The 21,957-nt window shown below is 57.5% G+C and overlaps 7 protein-coding genes across 7 annotated transcripts; 4 read left to right on the top strand and 3 right to left on the bottom strand.

The window, feature by feature from the left end:
• Positions 1–24: 24 nt before the first annotated feature.
• On the bottom strand, positions 25–8,227 carry PHYSODRAFT_475957 (hypothetical protein; the record flags this gene model as incomplete). Its single annotated transcript, XM_009519661.1, has 5 exons — positions 25–168; positions 245–2,611; positions 2,669–5,599; positions 5,648–8,086; positions 8,138–8,227. The coding sequence occupies 5 exons, from the start codon at positions 8,225–8,227 to the stop codon at positions 25–27; spliced, it is 7,971 nt and encodes a 2,656-aa protein (XP_009517956.1).
• A 193-nt stretch (positions 8,228–8,420) lies between these two features.
• On the top strand, positions 8,421–10,682 carry PHYSODRAFT_477678 (hypothetical protein; the record flags this gene model as incomplete). The annotated part of the gene is made up of 1 exon (XM_009519660.1): positions 8,421–10,682. One exon carries the CDS (start codon positions 8,421–8,423, stop codon positions 10,680–10,682), a length of 2,262 nt encoding a protein of 753 aa, XP_009517955.1.
• Positions 10,683–10,753: 71 nt separating this feature from the next.
• PHYSODRAFT_471191 (hypothetical protein) lies at positions 10,754–12,442 on the bottom strand (the record flags this gene model as incomplete). The annotated part of the gene is made up of 1 exon (XM_009519659.1): positions 10,754–12,442. One exon carries the CDS (start codon positions 12,440–12,442, stop codon positions 10,754–10,756), a length of 1,689 nt encoding a protein of 562 aa, XP_009517954.1.
• Positions 12,443–13,562: 1,120 nt separating this feature from the next.
• PHYSODRAFT_324006 (hypothetical protein) lies at positions 13,563–15,630 on the top strand (the record flags this gene model as incomplete). The annotated part of the gene is made up of 2 exons (XM_009519658.1): positions 13,563–13,681; positions 13,743–15,630. The coding sequence occupies 2 exons, from the start codon at positions 13,563–13,565 to the stop codon at positions 15,628–15,630; spliced, it is 2,007 nt and encodes a 668-aa protein (XP_009517953.1).
• Positions 15,631–16,631: 1,001 nt separating this feature from the next.
• PHYSODRAFT_383555 (hypothetical protein) lies at positions 16,632–17,114 on the top strand (the record flags this gene model as incomplete). Its single annotated transcript, XM_009519657.1, has 2 exons — positions 16,632–16,878; positions 16,939–17,114. Coding segments are annotated over 2 exons (423 nt in total), but the record flags the coding sequence as incomplete, so codon positions are not given.
• A 173-nt stretch (positions 17,115–17,287) lies between these two features.
• PHYSODRAFT_477130 (hypothetical protein) lies at positions 17,288–19,104 on the bottom strand (the record flags this gene model as incomplete). Its single annotated transcript, XM_009519656.1, has 2 exons — positions 17,288–18,848; positions 18,935–19,104. 2 exons carry the CDS (start codon positions 19,102–19,104, stop codon positions 17,288–17,290), a joined length of 1,731 nt encoding a protein of 576 aa, XP_009517951.1.
• Positions 19,105–19,666: 562 nt separating this feature from the next.
• PHYSODRAFT_474224 (hypothetical protein) lies at positions 19,667–21,330 on the top strand (the record flags this gene model as incomplete). The annotated part of the gene is made up of 2 exons (XM_009519655.1): positions 19,667–20,968; positions 21,046–21,330. The coding sequence occupies 2 exons, from the start codon at positions 19,667–19,669 to the stop codon at positions 21,328–21,330; spliced, it is 1,587 nt and encodes a 528-aa protein (XP_009517950.1).
• Positions 21,331–21,957: the final 627 nt, after the last annotated feature.

Genomic DNA, 21,957 nt, shown 5'->3' with positions numbered 1-21,957 from the left:
CCCGACTGGCGCTGTAGTATTTTATTAACAAATCTCGTCCAGCAGCGAGCGCAGATGCAGCGGTAGCGAGTGGCGAAGCATTAGCAAAGTGTGCAGATCGTCTGCGTGCAGCGCACTGGAGGTGGCAGCCAGCGAGTCACGCAGGTACGCCGCGTTCTCTTCCTCCACCTACGAAGACAAGTAACAAATGTCAGCAAACAGCATGATCGACCGACACGACCGCCATTCGAGCAGCGGACTGTACCTTCTTGAGAAGAGCCTTGGTCACGCCGTTAGTCGACAGCACCGTTGAGTTCTCACTCTCCAAGCTGTCGGCGTCGCCCTTGGTTTCTTCCTCTAACTGCCGGTGTTGGTTGTGCTTCGCTGCGGACATGGACAGCGCCATGGCCTTGGCGAGCAGCATCGCCTCCTCATCATCGGAGCTCACCCCGTCTGCCGCCTGGTATCCGTCGCTGGGCGAAGGCGTCGGCTCGTACGAGAGCTTCTTGTACAGCAGCAGATACACCGTGTCCGACACGGTGCTGGACACCTGGCGGTTGATCTCCTTCCAGTTCGAGCGCTCGACCTTCGTGTCGTTGAACTTGATCCACGGGGATAATGTCGAGTCCTCCAGATGCAGCTGCCGCGTGCTCTCGTCACTCTCGCGACAGAAGCTGTAGTAGTGACCTGAATTGGCGGTCAATCCAGAGTGAACCAGGACACCATACAAACCGTATTGGCGTGATTGATGCTGCTGCTTCGCTTGTGTCGAATCTCCATTCGCTGAATCATACACAGCAGCCTCTTCCTCCTCCGTCAGGGATGGGAGCGTCAGGAACGCGGGGAAACGAACGTCGTGCAGGCACTTGCACGCCTTCTGCTGCGTCCAATCGTAAGACATGCGCTTCAGCGTGATGATCAAGTGCTCGGGTGGCTCAAAGATCACCGTGTGCGTCCGTGACTCCGTCTTACGCTGGCACACGCTGCAGGACAGAGCGTTGTCGCCTCCCAGCGTGCGCGTGGCAACGAAGCGCGACAGCATGGACTCGATGTCGTGACGCCACACACGCTCGGAAAACACCAGCTTGCCATCTTGCCACTCCGTGCTGTAATCCTTCTTGAACGCCACGTGCACGTACGAATCCTTAATAATCTTCCACTTGCCGCCGACAACAACAGGAGTGGAGGCAGACGCTGCCGTATTGTTCGTAGACCCGGTGGTTGGTGTAACGACAGAGACAGCGGGCTTGGACACACTGCCAGGGGCACCTTCGGCACCACTCCACCACCCATCCATTTCCGTAGCCGCTTCGTTTAGTGTCAACTCGAACGGATAGCTGGACGGCAAGAAATCGTTCATGGTCGCGCCTACACCGCCAGCCATCGGACTCTCAACTCTCCATGCTCCAATAATCGTGCGGTTCTTTTTGTCTCCTGACTGCTGGTGCTTTGACGTAACGAGTAACCCGTTCATAGATCCAATCAGCTGAGCATGCAACACGATACCGAAGTTACCCTCCACCGTCCGAACTTCTTCAAGCTCCTCCACGACCGAAAGGCTCAGGAAACGACCAAACGCGGGTAGCGGTGAGCTCGTGATTTCGTACTCACCGTTCAACGGGTTGTCCAGGGGCTTGACGATATCCTTCACGTCGCATTTCGAGTAGCAAATGTGAATCGCCACGCCACTTGTGCCCTGGTTCAGGTTTGCTTCCATGCCGAGAGGCGTGTGCTGGATTTTAGTGTACCCGTTGGGGAGTGTATCGGGCTGCGCACCCGACGTCCACATCAACGCCAGATCCATCAAGCTCTTGGAAACAGAAGTACTTCCACTATCCGCTGCTGCATCACTTCCACTGCGGCGGTAGCAAATGAAAACAGGTACGCCCGTTGTGCCGTCATTTAGGTTAGCCGAATGGCCTGCAGGTGTCGTCTGTATGCACGTGTAGTGCTCGGGAACAGCGTCGATCTCGCCGTAGATAACGCACACGTCAGTAATGTAGCCCTCGGCAGGTATCTCCTCTCGTTTCACCGCCAGATAAAGCGTGTGAGGGGAGACAGTCTGTGCCAGCAGGTTTCCAGAGCGGCCTGAACAAGTTTCACGGACAACCTGAACGCCTTCAGGCACGCGCTCGTCGCCACGAAGGACAACAATACCGGAGATAGGCCACTTGATCTTCACCTTTCGTGACGTTTGTACGCCCTGGATCGCAATCGGTTTCCCCCTTCCATCGCCAATAGTGCCGCTGATGGTGTACGATCGCGCCGGTTCTCCTTGCGACGACGTTACCATAGAGGCATCTTGAGCACCAGCGGGTGCAGGGCGCAGCTCAACATCGAAAAGCTGCGCACTCGGCACCTTCGCATTCTTCCAATAGCCGGATACACGGTACACTCTTGGGCTCGGGTTAGTACTTGCAGCCACAGAGGAAGAAGGATCGGCAGATTCGGCAGCTGGAGCTGCTGTGATCGAGTCTGACCATGTCGATACCCGTGTAGCAACGCAAGACAGTTCCCCCTTGTCATCCAGCGCTCCCTTCACCAGCAAAGCATCCGAAATTGGCTCTGAGACTGACCGTAGCCGCACCGCCTTCCGCCCACGATCCGTTTCCTCGCTACCCATCCAATCGCCCTTTACTTGTGCGACGATATCATCGGAAGAGGATTCAGCTGGTACCAGCTCAATCACCTCGTAGTCATTGTACTTAGGCACTTGACGGGGGGCGCGGAACACGTCAACCGCGAAAATAGGGTTACCATGGCCCCGACGGACCATCAGTTGCGCCGGCACGAACGGTTCATCAGTCGGAGAAGGATCAGCAAGAGGAGCCGACGAAAGCGGGCTTCCAATTGATTGCCATCCCTGCTCCTCGTACGTTGGAACGGAACTGCCCTCGACGAGTTTCAAATCTGTCAGACAAGGTTCGTTGCCACCAACCTTGAGCGCAAGATACTGCTTCACCGCGTCTTCGTGGCTTACGTTGAGTAGATGGTCCACCATTCGGTATCCAGGGATGCCGCTGTTCACGATTTTCAGGTCGGTGATCGGCATATCGCACCGGTAGCACAAGTACACCTTGGATCCATCTCCCTGGTTTAGGTCCACTTGGATTTGCTTGAAGCCATCAGGAATCGATTCGGTGCCGTAGATCACTTGGAGATCAGTGATAGGCGAGCCATTCGGTTCACGACGGAAGAACAAGTAGACTTGCTTCTTTCCGCCCGCAGTAACACCACCACCGACGTTCAGATCGAGATCCACGCGCTCGAAGCCCGGCAAAGAGGGCTTGGGATCGGTAGTCAATGCTACCTTCACCACCAGCTCCGTAATAGGCATTATCCGCCCGCTATCATCTTCAATCGAAATGTCAGTCGTAGTCGCACGCTCCGGGCATCTCTTCACGCACAAATACACGTATGGTGCACCTGTGCGATCCTTGTTCAAGTCGGAGTTCAGCCGCTCGTAACCCTCTGGGGTATGGATATCCATCGACGACCCGCTTACTGCGGAGATGCTGGTGATTGGCGTGTAGCGCAGGTCAATCATGTTCAGCAATAGCTCCCAGAAGTACTCGCGGTTCACAGACTTCTTGCCACAAGTTTTGCACGCCAAAATCGTCGCCTGGTGGCCACCAAAGATTGACGGGATGTCGTCCGTAGTGTCTTCGTGCTGGCTCAACTGTTGGCTAAGCGAGTCAATCAAGTAGTGCGCAAAGTCGGAGGTATCCTGCTGACGTCCATTCTTGAACTCCACTGGAAGGCATCGCTGCAGGGCATGGGTAGCGAGATAAGGTCTCTGTGAAGCAGTCATCTGCGCAAACAGATCCTGAATGGTGCCAACAACGTTTCCGCTGCCCACTGAGCCGTTGTCCGCGTACGGTGCGAAGTAGTTCTGACCGTTGCACGACAAGATCAAGCGCCGGAAGTCTTGCGTCATGTACAGCGTTTGGAGGAAGCTGTTCTGATAGCACACGTTTGTCAGGTTCTGCTTCATATTCACCATGCCGGCGTAGAATGGCTGCAACTCGTTTGGCTTCTTCACCGGGTCCGTCGGGGCCAGTCCACAGAAATCCGACGCATACGGCGACGCAAGGCACTTCCAGTCCCCAGATCCGTCACCCCGATACCACTTTCCGTCAAAGCGAGATGCTACCTTGTCCCAGTAGAGCGTGCAAGCATTAGACTGCGACTGGGACAACTTTTTGAATTTTCCATCCAGCTTCCATGCTCCGTCATCAGTCAGTCTTGCAAGTCCGCTCAACTTTCCATCCTTCTCCAGGTACGTTCCACGAATGTACTCGCCAACGAAGCTCTTGTCCAGGGCAATGTGCATTTTGCCACCGGTAGTTTCCCACACTGAGTCGTTCATGCTTCCGATCTCCAGCAAGTGGCTGAATGCCAGAGCCGCCGTTCGCTTATACTCGTCCAGGTACTTCACGTTATCCAGCTTCGAAGAGTGTGAGTCCACAGCAGATTCAGGAGTGGCAGATCCACCTCCATTATCCATGTCCATGCTCATCGGTGACGACGCAGGCGTAGCGTCAACTTTGGGAGCAGGTAAGGCCATCACCACTTCGGAGAGGTCAACTGCAGCGGCGATGGGGATCTCTCGAACGGTCGAGCACATGTGGCACGAAGTGTCCGTGGCCTGATTCTCCATTGTGCACGCAGAGCAAATCCACGGACCAGTAGGTTGTGTCGCCATGGGATGATCCTGCTTAGCAGCATCTTCCGCTGCGTAGTAAAGAGTGGTTAGTCCGCTGTCGGTTTTGCTCTCTTGGTTGGATCCAACAACCTCAGGTTCAGCTTGCGCTGCTCGCGGGGTATCACAGATAGAGCATTTCGCCGCAGTCGCGTTGTTGAGCATGGTACACGCTTCACACGACCAATCCACAGCCGGCTTAGGCTGCTCAACCAATGCCAACGCTGTGCAGGTGGATTGCGGAGTCGCAGACGTGGTCCCAGCAGCATTTACCTCAGGCGCATTGTTACCGCATACACTGCACTGCTTGAGATCAACACTGTTGATCACTGTGCACTTGTTACAGCCCCACAGAGATACGTTTACGGGACGGCCGAGCGCAGGGAATTCGGAAACACGGACAGCACTGCTGCAACGACAGAGACCATTGCCCCGAACGTGACAAGCGCAAGCAGTCGTGATCACACCCAACGCAACCAATTCGTGGCCCTCGTGACAGATAACAGCACACGCCCGGCAAATGCTGCTTCCATGCACTAAACTGCACGTCTGACACCCGTATGCTTCCTGTGAAATGGCACTTCCATCCGTGCTCACTCGGGTGCACATAATGGTATCATTGTCACCCCCATTTTCCTCGTCGCCACTACTAGAGCGTTCTGATTGAAGAGCGGAGTACACGTTACCCAGCACTGAGCCTGCAGGTTCCTCGAGTGAATTAGAAGTGAGCGACTCAAAAGTCCACTTCAGCAGCCAGGTCGGTGTTGAATCGTTAGCAGCCGGGAAAATTAGTCCAGTTCGCACTGGGTTGTCCGATTTCATCCGAAGAGCAAGCTCGAGATCCACTGCAACTTCAAACACAACGCCAACGCCACCAATAGCGACGGACAGAAGGCGTCTGGGCAGCTCGTACTTGATCTGAATATCCGACGGGGCTGTGGAGGGGCCCCCAGCTACGCGAAATACGCGAGAGAGAGGGCTGCCCTGCTTCTTCGACCAAATATACAATCCCAGTTCATACATTTGAATCCCGGGCGATACGACGTCCGAAGTAACCTTGATCAGCATAGCAGACCCATCGAAATGGCGAAGGGACGGGTCAACTCCATTATCACGAACCACGTTTGATATCTTCGCGGCTTCTGACAACAAAGGGACGAGGTCCCAGAAAGAGGCTTCGCAAAGCGCAAACACGACAGTATTACGAGAAGACGAAGCTTCTGCGACCGGGGACGCAATAGACAGCATCGACTGAAAGCCGACCGCAATCGAAACTGCATTCTGACGCCATAAAGCGGCACCTGAATCTCCGCTGTCAACGCGTAAGCCAGTTGATTCTTCGCTCGAGTCGCTGGGAAGAGAAAACTTGCCACTGCCGAAAAAATCACTTCCTAGGGAGACCGCGAACGCGTTCTTCACCGGGATAGCCTCCGCTGGGGTCGCGGGGGCAAAGCAACTGATCAATGAGATCGATGCGTCGTGAACGACATCTGGGGACTGGTATCCTTCGAAGACGCATGCATGGTTTTGCTGTTTTGACAGATCCAGCAACAGTCGCTCGGAGTCACCAGCTAGCGGGTAGTATCCAACGAGGTGTCCTTCTTGACCAGTTAAAGCATTCCAGATACTCCAGTTCTCGTCAAGGTTGGTCGAAAGCGTCGACCAAATGCGCAAGTCGAGCATCTGGCCATAAAAGCAGCTTGGCCCCTTTCCCTTTTCGCTCGGATCGCAACTTGCAAAGCTTCCACCAATAGTTAGCAAAGACGTGCCCGGTGCAGAGGGTCCAGCCTCATCCAGCACGCTCGATCTTGCCGTTTCAGCTGCAACAGAACCATCGATCAGCAACACCACCCTGTCTTGGCTAAACGTCATTGTCACGTGGCTGAACACGCCGAACTGCACAGGATCACGGGAAGTCACAGTATAACGGCCTCCCGCAATTTGCCACATTAAATGCCCGGCGCTCGTCAGCAACAACTCGAAGTCGTGGCCATTCGCGAGAACCACCTGAGCATCATTTCCTGAAGGTGATCGCTCTGGGCGAATCCAGATTTGAACAGTAAACTCCGTACGATCCGAAGTCGAGAGAATAGGGCGTTCCAACACCAGCGTGCTAGCCGGGTTGCCCTCAGGTGAAAACACGAAAGCTGGCAGGTTCGTTGAGTCCATCATCGCGTTGTTAGCAGCTGCCAGGGACACGGCAAGGTCGAATTCCTTCTCAACGATCTGCTTGCGAGCCAGCCAAACTCCTTGTTGCTCTCCGCGCGACCACTTCATGCGCATGAACGACAGATCCGAGCTAAACACCGCGGAAAATGGAGCCGGGTTGCTGCCTTTACTGGTGCTGGCGATCGTCGGCACGTTCACATCCGCGGGGCGCTCTGTCCCGCACGTCGTGCACTTTGTTGCGCTTCCTTCGTTGTTCATCGTACACGCGCGACAGTCCCACGTCGGCGGTGCAATCGGAGCCATAGGCACAGTAGTCGTCGCAGGTCCAGCTTCATCATGGAGCTGCCTCCAATGTCCCTCCAGCTCCCACTGCGAAGCCTCCATCGTCTCCGGGTGAGCCGCTAGCACCTGCATCTCCGGCATCTGCTGGAACAAATACCCCGTTAGCTCCAACGTCTGCTTGGCCTTGGGGTCCTCCACCGTCGCCTTCACTTCGTGAGCGAAGCAGTTGGTCGTCTTCTTCAGCAAGACCGAGCCTGCGTTCTGCGGACCTCCGTTCCCATGCTGGTCACTAATGAACTCGTCCACCACCCACTTGCCTTCAATGGACGGCAGCATCTCGTCCAGCTTCTCTGCAGGCAGCACCCACGCGCTTGATCTCAGCAGCCTCTCGGCCTCCGCCGCAGTGGGTCGGTCCACGTGGGAGCCGAAGCTCGCTCTCATCGCCCTGCGCAGCGTCATGGCCTCCGCCTCATATCCTCTATGACAGTGCTCCAGAGCGGCGCACGCCACCAGCAGCGGGTGCACGAGCTCCGTGTTCTCCTCGGCGTCTTCTCCGCTGAACAATTCCGCCAATTTGACGAGTTTCGGCACATTTCTTGCGTACAGCTCGGCTGAGTGCTGGAAGCCCACGAGCACCTCCACGTAGAAGCGCAGCGCGCGCTCGCGCGTGTCCTGCAGCAAAACTTTGGCGTAGATGGCGTCCAGCAGCTGCGTGGAGACTGCCTGCAGCGCGTCCCAGCGCTTGGCGCGCTTCAGGCCCTGGAACGTCAGCTGCGCCAGCCGCACGAGCCCCGCGCAGTGCAGCGACGGGTGCAGCAGCAGCACGCGCAGCAGGCTCAGGAGCTTGTCGTCGGCCACGTTGGTGCTGGCCAGCAGCAGCGCCAGGTCCGCGGCCAGCGCGAGGGTCTCGGAGGGCGCCGCGGGGCCGCAGAGCTCGTCCCAGAACGCCAGCTGCTCCGGCGCGAGGCCCAGCGCCGCGTCCGCGCTCTGCACACGCGCAGCGACGTCTTGCAAGGACGCGGAGGAAGCCGCGGCGGCGCTGACGGCCGCGCACGCGCCCAGCAGCGCGCGGAGCTGCTGCGACGCCGCCTCCATCTTGTGATCTAATTGTCTGCTGTACTCCCCCTTCTGAAGGATACGGCGCGCGGATTGGCGGAAAAGGCGACAGTGGCACTTGAATCAGATGGAGCGATGCGATTGGGCAGTTAAGTGCGCAAAAGTCAGTGTACGGTCTCAATTAGGGAAGAGTTTTGAGGAGATATGACTGCCAGTCAATTGGTGCAGGACGATGGCAGGCAAGAGCCGCGCTGCGCTACGTCGCGAGAAGAAGCGCAAGCAGAAGGGAGCGCCCGCTGCTTCGTCTTATAGTGCTGATGGAGGCGTCGCTCCCTCTAATAAGCCCCAGAAGCGCCAGCAGAAGACCGTCTACGACAGCGACTCGGACTCGGAGGACGGCGACGCGAACCGCGCGGCCGCCATCCCGCTGCCGTCGCTGGAGGACGGAGACAAGGTGCGCGACTTTGTGCAGGAGATGGATAACCAGAACAAGCCCACGGGCAAGCGCGCGCGCGCCGAAGCGGAGCAGCACGCCGTGGACCAGCGCAAGAAGCGGTACCGGGAGGAGAAGGCCGAGAAGATCGTGTGGCGCAAGTTCGACAGGGAGAACCGCGCCTTCGAGCAGTTCTACGAGCGCTGCCTGGGGCTGGAGAAGGACGAATTCGAGCGCTTCTTGGCGTGCTTGAAGGAGCCGCTGCCTGTGCACTTGCGCGTCAATGGCAACTACACGAGCTTGAGCGAGATCGTCGCCGGCACGTTGGAGCTCGACTTTAACCTGAGCGAGGTGACGGTGCCGACGCCGGTTGGAGGTGGCGAGATGCATGTCAAGTTCGGACCGGAGTCGTGGGTCCCCGAGAAGAGGCTCTGGAAGCTGTCGACGGACAGCAAGACGTTCCGCAAGGTGGAGGGGCTGCGCGCGCTCAGTACGTGCGTGCGCGCGCAAGGATCACTGGGCACGCTTCTGCGGCAGGACCCTGCTGCTACGGTGCTGCCGGCGTTCCTGGATGTCCAACCGGGGCAGCGCGTGCTGGATCTGTGCGGCGGTGGCGAGCACCGTGCGCCTATCGTGGAGGAGTATCTGTGCCCTGCGTCCCCTGCTAGTGCTGGAATTGAGACGAGCTCCAGCGCTTCGAGCTTGTTGGTGGTCAATGAACGTGACGCGACAGCAGCGGCGTCTGCTGTGCGTAACCTGACGCGCACGTTGCCGCTGTCACGCGAGCTTGTGGTGACCGCGCACAAGCCTGAGGAGTTCCCTGCCCCGGAGGATGCTGACGCTCTGTTTGACCGTGTTATTTGCTGCGCCCCGTGCTCGGGAGATGGTCTGGTGCGCAAGCTGCCCGAAAAGTGGCGTACGTGGAGTCCCGAGCAGGCTCTAGTGCACCACCCGAGCCAGCTTGGCCTGGCCGAACACGCGCTTACCCTGTTGCGGACTGGCGGCGTGCTGCTGTATAGCACGCGATCGATCAACCCGATCGAAGATGAGGCGGTGGTGGCTGAATTGCTCCGTCGCTCGGAGGGCGCGCTGGAGCTTGTCGAAACCGATGACGTGCTGGAAGGACTGGGGCGCTCGCACGGTTTGACTCAGTGGGACGTCCTTGATGTGCCATCGTGGGATGAAGCTCCGGAGGACCAGCGGCATCGCCTTCGTCCGTCGATGTGGCCTCCTACATCTGAGGAGCGTGATGAAATGCACCTCGAGCGCTGCGTTCGCGTGCTGCCGCATCAGAATGACACCCACGGACTGTTCCTGGCTGTCATTCGTAAGGTTCGCGAGGCGGACAATGTCGCTGTCGTCGCAGGACCTGCCCCGCTGCCTCAGCCCAAGGGTAAGGCCAAGTCGGCTGCTGCGAGCAAGAACAAGAAGCAGACGAAGGCTGAAAAACCGTTTGGAAGCTTCACGACTATTGACAAGACGCACTTGGCATCGATCCAGTCGTTCTTCGCTCTTCGCAGCAACTCGGCGTTCCTGGAGCGCGCAGGCATGGCCCGCCAGAAACGCGCGGTGCATCTTGTGACTCCGGCCGTTGCGCGGTTGGTGACCGAGGAGCTTCGTGGACGGCTGAGCATTTATCACGCTGGCGTGTTTGCACTTCGACCGGGTACTGGAATTGAGGCTGTCGCCGATGAGCTTACAGACGACGGAGCTCGTGCGTTGCTCCCTGAGATGAACGCTCGTGTGTTGAACTTACCTCAAGAGGAGTTCACATCCTTCTTGCAGTCGCGCGAGATGTGGCTCAAGAATGCTGGCGAGCACGCGCGCGACCAGTTAGCAAAAATGACAGAAGGAAGTCTGGCCGTGGCTCTCGACGACATGGAGCCGGCACAGACTGGAGACCGGGACATCGTGCTGGTGGCTGTTAAACGACACAACTCGTGCTCTATCGTATCGTCCCCTGCTGCGATTGCTCGTATCAAGGCGCTGCTAGAAGAGCTCAACGACGCCGGTGGAGATGACGAAGACGGCTACGACTCGTTCGAGTTTGAAGACGAGTAAGAACAGAAAGTGTCAACAAGAACAAACATTGAATGGATAGATTTCTCGCATTTTGTTTTACATTGAGAGACCTACTTGGCTTGAACGTTCTGTGAAATGTACTCCAGTACAGCATTCGCATCCTCAGCGACGCCAACGCCGTGCGACTGGAACGGCATCTCTGGATAGTCGGGGTTGACACGGACGAGTTGAACCCCATTGGTGTACGCAATGCGTTCGTTTGGCAGACGCAACACGCCGGGGGTGTTGAATCCTGCACCAACCTCGAGGATTGCGAGCTTCTTGCCATCGTTTCTCACGCGGTCGAGCACATTCGCGAGCCACTTGTCGTACACGGCGCGCCCCTCCTCCAGCGCGCTCTGCAGGAACGAGTCATCCACGCGCAACAGCAGAAACATCTTGCCTCCACACTTGGGGCATCTCGGGATTTCTGCTGGGTCCTCGATTCGGTACGTCTCCGGGTTGAAGCTCTCGAGCGCCTTCTCCATGTACGGACGAGCACTCCAGACGCTGTCCTCTGAGCAAGGCTTCGAGCACTGGATGCGACCGTACTCGCCTTGCATGAGGTAGATCGACTTCGTGTCGAATCCTTCTTGCTCGAACATGCCGTCGGCGTTGCTGGTCTTGATGAAAGCCGAGCCAGGATGGCGGTTTTCAAACGCGTTCACGATGTTCTTAACGTAGTCGTACGTCGGGGCTGTACGGTGCGGCACCCAGCCAAAGCGAACCAGGCTAATGTGCTTGAACAGCCATCCCCACATGAGCGGTTCGTCCCAGTTTGTGTAGCCGATTTGGTGATACATCGTGCGGAAGCTAGGGATGATCTTCCTGATGTTGGGGTGGAACTTCTTCATGACTGCTTCCGAGGTGTAGTCAAGTCCAGCCGCAGCGGAGAGTCCGGCACCTGCAGCCACCAGCAGATAGTCCGCATCTTGGATAGCTCGCGCTGCACTCTGCAACGCCGATGACACGGGGGCAGCAGGCAATTCCACACTACCCGGACACTTGCTCTCGATGTAGTCCTTGTACAGATCGTAGTCGCGCTTCAGGAACGTGTTGAAAATGACCTTCCACCCGCGCGTTTCATCGTGGTGAGCTGATAGCCACTCCAGCACGCTGTCCACTGCCAGGGGTACAGCAATGTCGCTAGGGAACGCGAACAGACCCGTAGAGATGCACGGGAATGCGATGGACACCTTCTCCTCCGTCTGATCACCCACCGTCTTCAGCAACAAGTCCAGAGACTTGGTGTAGCATGACCGAAGCTGCGCGCGCTCAGCGGCAGTGGGCTGTGCACCGCGATGCAGCTGCGGTCCGACCGTATGCAGCACATACGAAGCTGGCAGGGCAAAACCCGGCGTGATCTGGGCGTTACCCACGGGTTCTTCGCGCGCCTGGCGACTCATGATCTCGTGACACGCTGCTCGTAGGCGCGGTCCTGCCATGCTGTGGATCACGTTGTCGATACACTTGTGTGACGGCTGGAAGCAGCCGAGCAGCGCCGAGTTGGCGGCGTTCACAATGGCCGTGGCCTTGAGCGTGGTGATGTCGCCCTTCCACAGCGCGATCTGCTCGAAGCCGCGCGCGTCAGGCGACGACGGAGGCATGGCAGAAGGCAGCCTCTGCGCATCCACGATCGTCTTGCGGTGCGTGAGCTCGAGGTTGAGTAGTGAGTCCACCTGGCTACAGAGCTCCTCTTCCTGCTTGGCGTCCTCGTTGTCGTCCGGAGGTGGACGGATGACCAGCAAGTGGTGTATCATCTCTCTGATGTCGGAGCTGGAGGCATGGTACAGGTGGTGGTGCGAGTGTCCTCCCTCGGTGAGCAGTTTTAAGGCAGCCGCGCGGAGTAGTGTGTTGTAGGAGCCTGAAGGTGCTGACGGAGCCATGGCTGTGGTACTTGTGTGTGTTTGAGACTTGTGCTAGACGAAGCAAATTGCGGAATGCGTCAGTTGAGACTTGCTGGAAGTGCGTGGCGAAGACAGGTGGTTTGATCTATCCACGGTAGCTTTCGGTCGAGGGGTACCGTAAAAAGGATTTTGGCTTGGTAATGTGTGGGACCCGTAAGTAAATGCTGGCGTCCCGTAAGTGCGCAAGTGTAGACGAATTCCAAGATTGCGAAACATGGCTACATTTGACTTCAACTCCACCTCCTACCTGCGTCTGCTGTCCCGTGCGACGTACTCAAAGTAAGAGTAAGCAACTGCGATGAGACGGTATTCATCGCGACTTCCAATGCTGCGCACATGAAGTGGGTGTTGCTGCTAATACGAAGCGATCACTTCTGTAGTTTATAGCCTCCCTGTAGAATGCACAGATGTGTGCGGTTCGCAATGGGTATCGGAGCCACTACATGTAGTGGTAAATTAGAGTGTGCTGACGTACTACGTCTCCGTGAGTTTGCAATGTCTGCAGTGTCACGCGGGGCTGCTCTTACTATTAAATGGGGGTGTCATTTGCCATGAGTTCATCACTCCGCAACAGACTGGAGCGTATTTGGGAACGACGTTTTTGGGGGTCCGGGCGGAGCATGGCTAAGGGTTTGGAATCCAAACCATACATCTACGTCCAAATTGGATGTATCGTTTGGGTTATCGATACCGAGCTGTCGACGACAGCTCTGTTTCAGTGGACAGTGGATTGAGCCACCCCGTTGTCAGAACCGCAAACACTACCAATCCAGGCATTCAACACAGGAATTACATCGCCGTCTAGCCCAAACAACTCTGAGGTCTCAAACGACAAACTCGACGGATGCATTCTATGATAGCCGCCGTGACCAAGCAATTGACTTGAACAAAGTATGGGTGCATGCTCCAATCATGATTGATCGTTTTGCGTCCATTCATCAACGCACCATATCAAATGGCAGAACCCGTCAAGATGGAGCAACAGCCGACGCCGTCTACAGAGGCCCCGGAGGCCCCCGCGACCACCACGCCGGTCTCTACGGAAGCGCCAGTGCGTGAGCGTCGTGTTGGTGAAGCTCCCATCAAGAAAGAGTGCGTACAGCCCATAGGATCAGTAATCCTTTCCATCGACTAACCTTCTCTAATTCAATAGGTTCCTGAAGCCCAAGCCGGCACCAAAGCCCGCTACGCCTGCGAACACCGAGGGGGGTGACTCTAGGGATGCGACGGAGGTGAAGGACGGCCGTGACCGCGAAGGCGGCAAGAAGAAGCGTGGCGGAACCTTCAAGAAGCGCCCGGCGGATGTCGAGGAGGACCCCGCGGACTTGCTGTGCCGCCCTGTGGCCGCCGGAGAAGGCTGCCAGTTCGGCGACTCGTGCAAGTTCAGCCACGACGTGGACGACTACATGAAACGCAAGCCGAAGGACCTGGGCGAGCGCTGCCCGGTCTTCGATGTCGTGGGCTACTGCCGCTACGGCATGGCGTGCCGCTTCGCCAAGGCGCACATTGAGAAGGTTGACGGCATTTACCGCAACGTTAAGCGCGACGATTACGTGGAAGGAAACGACCAGGGCGATGAGGTGAACGACTTGACCCACGATCTGCGCCTGAAGCTGCGCAAGGACACGTATGACTTCCAGTCCAAGCAGCAGATGAAGAAGGACAAGAAGAACGGTAAAAAGTGGCAGAAGAAAAGCAACGAGAAGCAGGAATCCAAGCCGGACACTGAAGCTGCTTCTGCGCCTGCTGACGAGACTGCTAAAACGGAGACTGCTCCTGAAGCTGTGAAAGCGGAGGCTGAGATGGAACCTGCTGCTGAGAGCCCGCTGCTGGCTGAGCGCAAGCCTGTGGATTTCAAGCAGAAGATCTACGTTGCACCACTCACTACGGTCGGCAACCTGCCGTTCCGTCGGTTGCTGAAGCAGACTGGCGCCGACATCACGTGTGGTGAGATGGCTATGGCGACCAACCTGCTGAAGGCGCAGCAGTCAGAATGGGCACTGCTGCGTCGTCACAAGAGTGAAGACGTGTTTGGCGTTCAGATCGCAGGCTCGTTTAGCGACCAGATGGCGCGTGTGTGTGAGCTTCTCGCTCGCGAGACGGAGATCGACTTCGTCGACATTAACATGGGCTGCCCCATCGACGTTGTGTGCCGCGTTGGTGCTGGGTCTGCTCTGATGAACCGTCCTCCTCGGTTGCTTGAGGTCGTCTCCGGTGCGTTGACTGGTCTGGAGCTTGGCACGCGGATGCGTACCGGTGGAACCGTGAACACCCCAGGACTGACGGTGAAGCTTCGTACCGGCTGGAGCGAGAAGCAGCCGACTGCTCATAAATTGGTGCCCAAGCTGCAGGCAGTGCGAGCATCGCAGGCTTACGTGAACGCTGCGGTTGTTACCGCCGACTTTAAGCTGCGCGCTACCCAGTCTGTGGACGCTATTATGGTGCACGGCCGGTCACGCCTCCAGCGCTACACGAAGAACGCCGACTGGGACTACATATTCCAGTGCAGCGATGCCCAGATTGACCTTATTGACGAAAAGCCCTTGCCGCACGTGCCGTTCGTGGGTGGAGGCGACGTTCTGTCCCACGAGGAGTTCGACGAGCACCTGCAGAACGGCAAGCTGGAGACGTGCATGCTGGCCCGTGGTGCTCTTATCAAGCCGTGGCTTCCTACCGAGATCAAGGAGCGTCGTCACTGGGATATCTCGGCCTCGGAGCGGTTGGACCTGCTCAAGGACTTTTGTCGCTTCGGTTTGGAGCACTGGGGATCGGACCAGAAGGGCGTGAACCGGACGCGTCGCTATCTGCTCGAGTGGCAGTCGTTCCTGTGCCGCTACATCCCCGTGGGACTGCTTGAGGCCCTCCCTCAGCGTATCAACGACCGCCCGTCGCCTTACTACGGACGCAACGACCTAGAGACGTTGATGGCCAGCGACCAGGCGGTGGACTGGGTCAAGATCTCCGAGATGCTGCTGGGACCCGTGCAGGACGGCTTCCAGTTCGTGCCCAAGCACCGTGCCAACGCGTACAACACGTACTGAAAAGCCTAAGTAGGTGCCATGCAGGGGTCGCACTAATAGATACGCGTGTGAATTTGTTGCGTTGTTGAGGACACTTTTGAGTCGGAGATGAACTACAGCTCCAAAGTCTCTTTTATTCTTGCCTACCTTCCCGAACCGGGCATCCCGATAGTCCTCCAAGGCCCAACGGAGAGTGGGTTGGGGAGCAAAGTGAACGGAATGCAGCTTTCCTCTTGATCTGGGATCGCAAGCCACTTGAGACGAGTCAGCAGAACGCACCATCCTCGGAACTTACGTAAAGATACCGTGGTTGCATGCACTGCACTTGATGCATGTAACGTTAGTGTCGAGGTGATGACTGGAATGACTGGTATGCAGTCATAGCGGTGTCATCGCATGCCTGCTGCCTGCTGGAAGACTCGCTAAATTTGGCTGGTCGCGCTTCACTAGCACCGGGTACCATCTCAAATCCAAAGTATCTTTAGCGCCACGTTCGACTAGCATTTGTAGTCTATAGGATAGCAACCCCCAGGCAGGCCGTTAGTGGCGATGTCCTTCGCCGCAACGTTGTAGGATGTCAAACCGCGCAGGCCCATGGACTCTGTAGTAACTCCACCGTGCTTCTCCATCTTGTGTGGTATGAAGCCAACGGGCCCAAACATAGAGGACAGTTTGCGGAGCTTCAATTGCCAATCAAGTCTCTTTACTTCTATAGTGGTATCACCTGGCCACATATCAGTTCTGGCAGTTCATACAAACGCCGAGTGATTCCCGCTGTCTCTCAGTGGCCCCCTCTCACGCCGCCCAGCTCAGCTCACAACCCGAGCAGCTCAAGACCGCGCACACTTCGACCGCCGTCCATGCTAGAGAGAAGCAAGCCGGACCCGCTGGCGCCGGAGCCCGCGACGCGCAGCATGGGCAGCGGCAGCAGCGCCAGCCTCACGCGCCTGTCGAGCGGCGTGCTGCCCCCGCCGCGCCTGAACGTCGGCGTCTTCTCCAAACGCAAGGGCGTCCGTTATCATCGTGACGGACAAGTGCGCAGCTGCCGCTTCTGCGAGATCCTGCGCACCAAGGCCGAGCCCTTCCTGTACGAGGACGAGCACGTGGTGGTCTTCCGCCCGCTGCGGCCCATCGTGCCCAGCCACGTGCTCATCGTGCCGCGCGCGCACATCCGCAACGTGAACCGCCTGGCCGCGAGGCACCGCGGCCTGCTCGCGCGCATGCACCGCGTGGCCGAGGCCGTGATGGCCAAGGGGTCGCTGGAAGAGTGTGCCGAGCTGCAGCCCGAGGAGCTGGAGGCTGCACACGCCGCCGCCGCCCCGGTTGAAGACGACGAGAACCCCGTGCGCTACTCGTTCCACGTACCGCCATTCAACAGCATAGACCACGTGCACATGCACGCGTTCTACGACGACCCGCGTCGCCTGGGATATTACGGACGCATCAAGTACCGCACAGAGTCGTGGTGGTGTCGCTCGTACGACCAGGTCATGGCCAGACTCCAGGAGCTGGCTGACGACGCCCGGCAGCATGACGACGCCTGCCCCGTGGAAGAATCGTCGTCCAGCTCGTCGTCGGGACTGCTCTCCGAGGACCGACAGACTGCGTAGGGAGAGTCGCGAGGCACCTATTTATTAACAATGTAAGCCAAACCTGTGGTTCTCCTCCTATCCGTCCTTCAGTCGCTGCTCCCGTATTCTAATCTCACATGCGATGAGGTTGTGCGGCGTGGAGTCGCTGGCTGCCATCCGCAGAGGATGGCCTCTATATCCTGCAGACTACGGCGGCTAGTCTCGGGCACGTACCACCAGGACAGAACAACCCCAGCAATGTTGCACGCCATGACGGTGCCCACGCAGACGCCGAAGACGGACACTGGAGTCGGCATGAACTCCCGAAGCGAAGGCAATGCGTGCGCAAGTCCAATATTTACAATCGCCTCCCAGATGACCACGAGACTGACTGCGCCCATGCGCTGCTTCACTGCAAACAGCTCGCTGACCATGATCACAGGCACAATGCCGAATCCGAGGTGGTGACCAGCGTTGACCAGCAGCATGGCGGCCCAACCGGAATCGCTGAGAGCCACGCCGTCGTCGTCTGCTTGCTGCGTGTTCTTGTAGACGGAGACCAGCAGGAAAGCGCAAGCCAACGCTACCAAGTAGCACCCGCACTGAAGCGCTGCAGGTCGTCCTCTGGTGTCAACGAAGTAAAAGCAGGCTACTACGCCCATCGTAGCTGCCACGGCGACTGCCATCGTTACAGCAATCAAGCCGTCTTCGGCCCCTTCAACGGCGATACCGAAGATCGTGAGCACAAAGGATGCGTTGTTGTGGTTTCCACCGACACCTCTGCTGCTGGCTTCAACGAGCGTCGAAGTAATCGCAGGCTCGAGCAGGAAGGCACTGACAGCGCGTAAAGTGAACAGTGCAGCGCAAAGCAGAACGGGGCGGAAGAATGCGCCGTGGTGGCGCCACTCACTCGCGGCCAGCACCTTGGCGTGGATGATTGCGTTCGCTTCGTCCTCAGCAATCCTTTCGTCACGGCTGAACAGCTTGTACAGCACTTCAAACGCCGCCTCCCGGTCATCGTGGCGAGCGATAAGCCACGTGGGCGAGTCCGGGAGTTTCTGCGCGAACAGCAACAGCACCAAGGCAGGCACCACCCCGGACAGTGCCAGCACCTTCCACTCACTGAGGTTAAAGCCAAGATATTGGCGACTCAAGTACATGAAGAGCGCCCCCAGCGCTAAATACAGGATCCCTCCAAGCGACGAGATAAACATCTGCCCGCAGATAACCCGTCCGCGAGTGTGTGCAGCGCTCACTTCCGCCAAGTACACAGGCACGATGACGTAGATAATCCCCGCAGCTGCACCAAGCAGATATCGTCCGATCAGCACTGTGAGCTCTCCATAGGCGACGCCAACCAGCACCCAGCCCACAATGAACGGGATGGCAGCCAGCTCCAGGGTCCCGGCGCGTCCCAGTCGGTCTCCGCAGTATCCCGCCCCCGCTGCTCCGAGCACTGTGCCCAGATACAGACACGAGCGGAAGAAGAACTCGGCGTGCTCGTGTCTAGCTCGGAACACATCCACCTGCATGTTGTAGAGTCTGCCCGGAGCTATGGGGAACAGCGAGAGCCAGGCACAGGCCACACCCGCAGCCCCCATAGCCGCCACGTGCAGCCCGAAGAAGGCATTGCGCTGGCGCGCCAGCCGCTTCTGGCGGTGCTCAGGCCTGCGAAGATCAACACACTCAAGCGTTAGCCCATTTAAATGTGACAGGGGTATAGTGGGCTGGGACGGGGGAAGGGACGCACGCACCGGGAGTTGATGGGCGTGCTCTCGTCGCTCGGGGAGAGGTCGGACGCGTCCGAGAGCTCCAGCGGCGCCGAGATGTACTGGTGCGGCACGAACGCGAAGTCGCTGCGCGGAGGGTCCCGCAGACACTCCACCAGGTAGCGCCAACTGCGCGGGCGTCGACGAGCGACCATGGGACCCGAGAGTGATTGCCCCGCTGATTCGGACTGATCTTCGAGCAAAAGATGCGTACTTTGTGGCCCACACCAATGTTTGACTCATTACTTCTCGCAGGCCGTCGACTTTATCCAGTCTCACAGGTGAAAGCCTTGACCACCGAACACCAGCACCAGTCGACCTGCATCCGCGATGCTTCTGGGGCCCTCGCGCTCCGTCGCGCGCGCGGGCGTGCGCCGCCTGGGCGTGACGTCAGCCCTGCACGCTCCGGTCCGGCGGTCGTTCCTGCTCCCTGGCGAGTCGTTCAGTGCGCTGCAGCTTCCCGCGGTGGCCTGTATCCGCTTCAACTCGACGGAAGCTGCGGCGCCGGACGTGGCCAGCCCCAAACCCATCGCCGCCAAGCGCCGCAAGAGCAAGAAGGTCAAGAAGAAGGCGGCACCGTCCTCTGCCATTGCTGCTGAAGTGGTGGAGAGCGCGGAGGCTCCGCCGCCGACGCCGACGCCGGCCAAGAAGAAGGCCAAGAAGGCGCGCAAGCCCATGAGCCAGAAGGAGATCGAGGAGGCGATGCTGACCAGAGCCATGAGTGGAGACAGCAAGGCGGTTGCAGCTGCAGCACCGGACCAGAAGAAGGACAAGCAGGACGCCAAGAAGGACCAGAAGAAGGACAAGACGTCGCCTGAGACGGCTGTAGTCCCCGTGAAGGAGCCGCTGCCGTTGAAGGATCTCAAGACGGACAAGATCACCGGCACGCTGCAGGAGATCGCGGCGCTGCAGAAGACTCTGCCCAGTGAGAAGGAGATCGCGGAACTGATCGTCAAGCTCCGCCGGGTGTCGTTCGAGAACGCGCACACGTTGTTTGACCTGTACCGCAACTACGGAAACCCGTTCCTGGACGAGAACTTCTTGACGCCTGGTGTGATTGCGTGCTGTGAAGCCAAGAAGCCGGCGGAGGGTATCCACATTGTTCGGGACATGCTCAACCAAGGACGCAAGGTCGACGAGGCGACGCTGCGGACGCTGTTTGATGCCTGTGATGAAGCTTCCGCTGCGGTGGAAGTGATCGAGCTCTGGGACCTGATGGAGCAGGCTGGAGTGAAGCTGAAGCTGGCTGACTACAACCGTTTCTTGGACATTTGCTACCGCCAGGAGTATCTCGATGGTGCGGTCAAGGTGCTGAAGCAGCTTCGCTTGCTGCGCCCGATTTCAGTGCACACGTACATGCATTGGCTGCTGCGCGCTTCAATTGTTTGGCGGTCGGATGCATTCTTCGACATCCTGATGGAGATGCGGCTCTCGGAAGTTGAGCCGGAGATCAGTTCTCTCACGTCTCTCGAGTCGGGACGTAAGGATCGTGCTCTGACGGTGATGGAGGGGGTGCGTGCGGTGGGGCTTGACCCTTGCTTCGCCATGTCGTCTGTGTTTTCGTCCATGCAGTCATCTGTGTATCAAAATGGACCGAGCTATTTGGCACTGTCGAAGAAGGATATCAAGGATGCGCGAGCGAAGTTTGGTGACCTCACCCCGATCGACTTGGAGTGGCCAGTGACCCCAATCCCACAGGTTCTGGAGACCCAGGCGGCAGGATTGATTCTGCAGCAAGAAACGTTTCGCCGGCTGAAGAGAAAGCAAGTCAACCATATCGATGAATTGCTGCAAATGCTGCCTATCACGACCAACATGACCATCAACCTGCGCAAACAATTGCTGCGCATGTCGCTGCTGGTTAATACGCACCGAGTTCGCCGCGATAGAGATACTATCTGCAAGGAGTACGACAGTGGGCGTAGCCTTATCGAGCTCTCGACGGTTCACAACTACCCCCCGGTGTCGCTCATGCGAGTCATTCTTCGTGCGAAGGGCAAGAGCCAGGTCGAGATCAAGGTATGGCTCGTACTCTACCATGGAATTTTTTTGAAGGAGGCTTCTCATTTTTGTGATATGTACTCGTTTGCTTGCAGAACTCTCTGGCCAAACCCGCAGAAAAGCTATCAAAACGCGATCAGTATGAACTGCGGAAGGCCATCGAGTACGACAGTATTCACAAGAGTGACCCATTTATTGGTGCGCCCAAGTACAATGCTGACTCTCTGGAGAGAGCTATTGAGCACTTCCTCAAGGCCAAGGGCATTCGCTTGAAGTACGTTGGCACGCAGATAGCTTCCTTGCTAGTAGCATTCTTAACCGATCTGTTGTTTTCTTGTAACAATGCAGAACCCAGGCAGAGTTGTGTACAGAGCAGATAGAAACACACGGCCGTCGTGTGATCTCCCCCGACATTTTGTTGTTAGATCCTGTGGTCATTAACGGGGTTCCGATCCGATGGATTGACGCCAAGAACTACTATGGCGCCCACATCGTGAGCAAGAGACTGATCTCGACGCAGTTAGCGAACTACGTGAAGGAATGGGGTCCCGGCGCCATTGTGTTTGGCATGGGATACAGCGACATGTTTTCGCTGCCGGGAGTCGTTTGCCTGGACACGACACCCTTCCCCAAGACGCGAAAAGAAGCAGCCAAGGTTCGCATCAAGTCGTTCTTGCACTCGTGCGTAAACCTTTTCCGCTGGAAGAAGCACTTGGGCAGTCAGCTTACGCAGAAGTACCCTGGTCTTGACGATGAAGAATCAACAAAACCCACTACGACCACGTCAGCGTCGTAGTAGTTTGCAGCACTAACTTCAATCACGATTTCCGATACATGAGCTACCCAAGTTGTATTGTGGCTTTGCATGCAGAACAAGGGGGTGGCAGCAACTGTGCACTTCCTCTGGTTGGAAATGATCACCGGAAACAGACATTTTAACCAATAACTCCACCACTACGTGCTGTATAAAGCTGCGGATTGGACAAAAAGAAAGCTCTTGATCTCCG

This window comes from Phytophthora sojae (genome assembly GCF_000149755.1).
Source record: "Phytophthora sojae unplaced genomic scaffold PHYSOscaffold_1, whole genome shotgun sequence".
Taxonomy (NCBI): Eukaryota; Oomycota; class Peronosporomycetes; order Peronosporales; family Peronosporaceae; genus Phytophthora; species Phytophthora sojae.
Note: the sequence above shows the minus strand (reverse complement) of the source record. Positions and strands in the feature narration are given on the sequence as shown.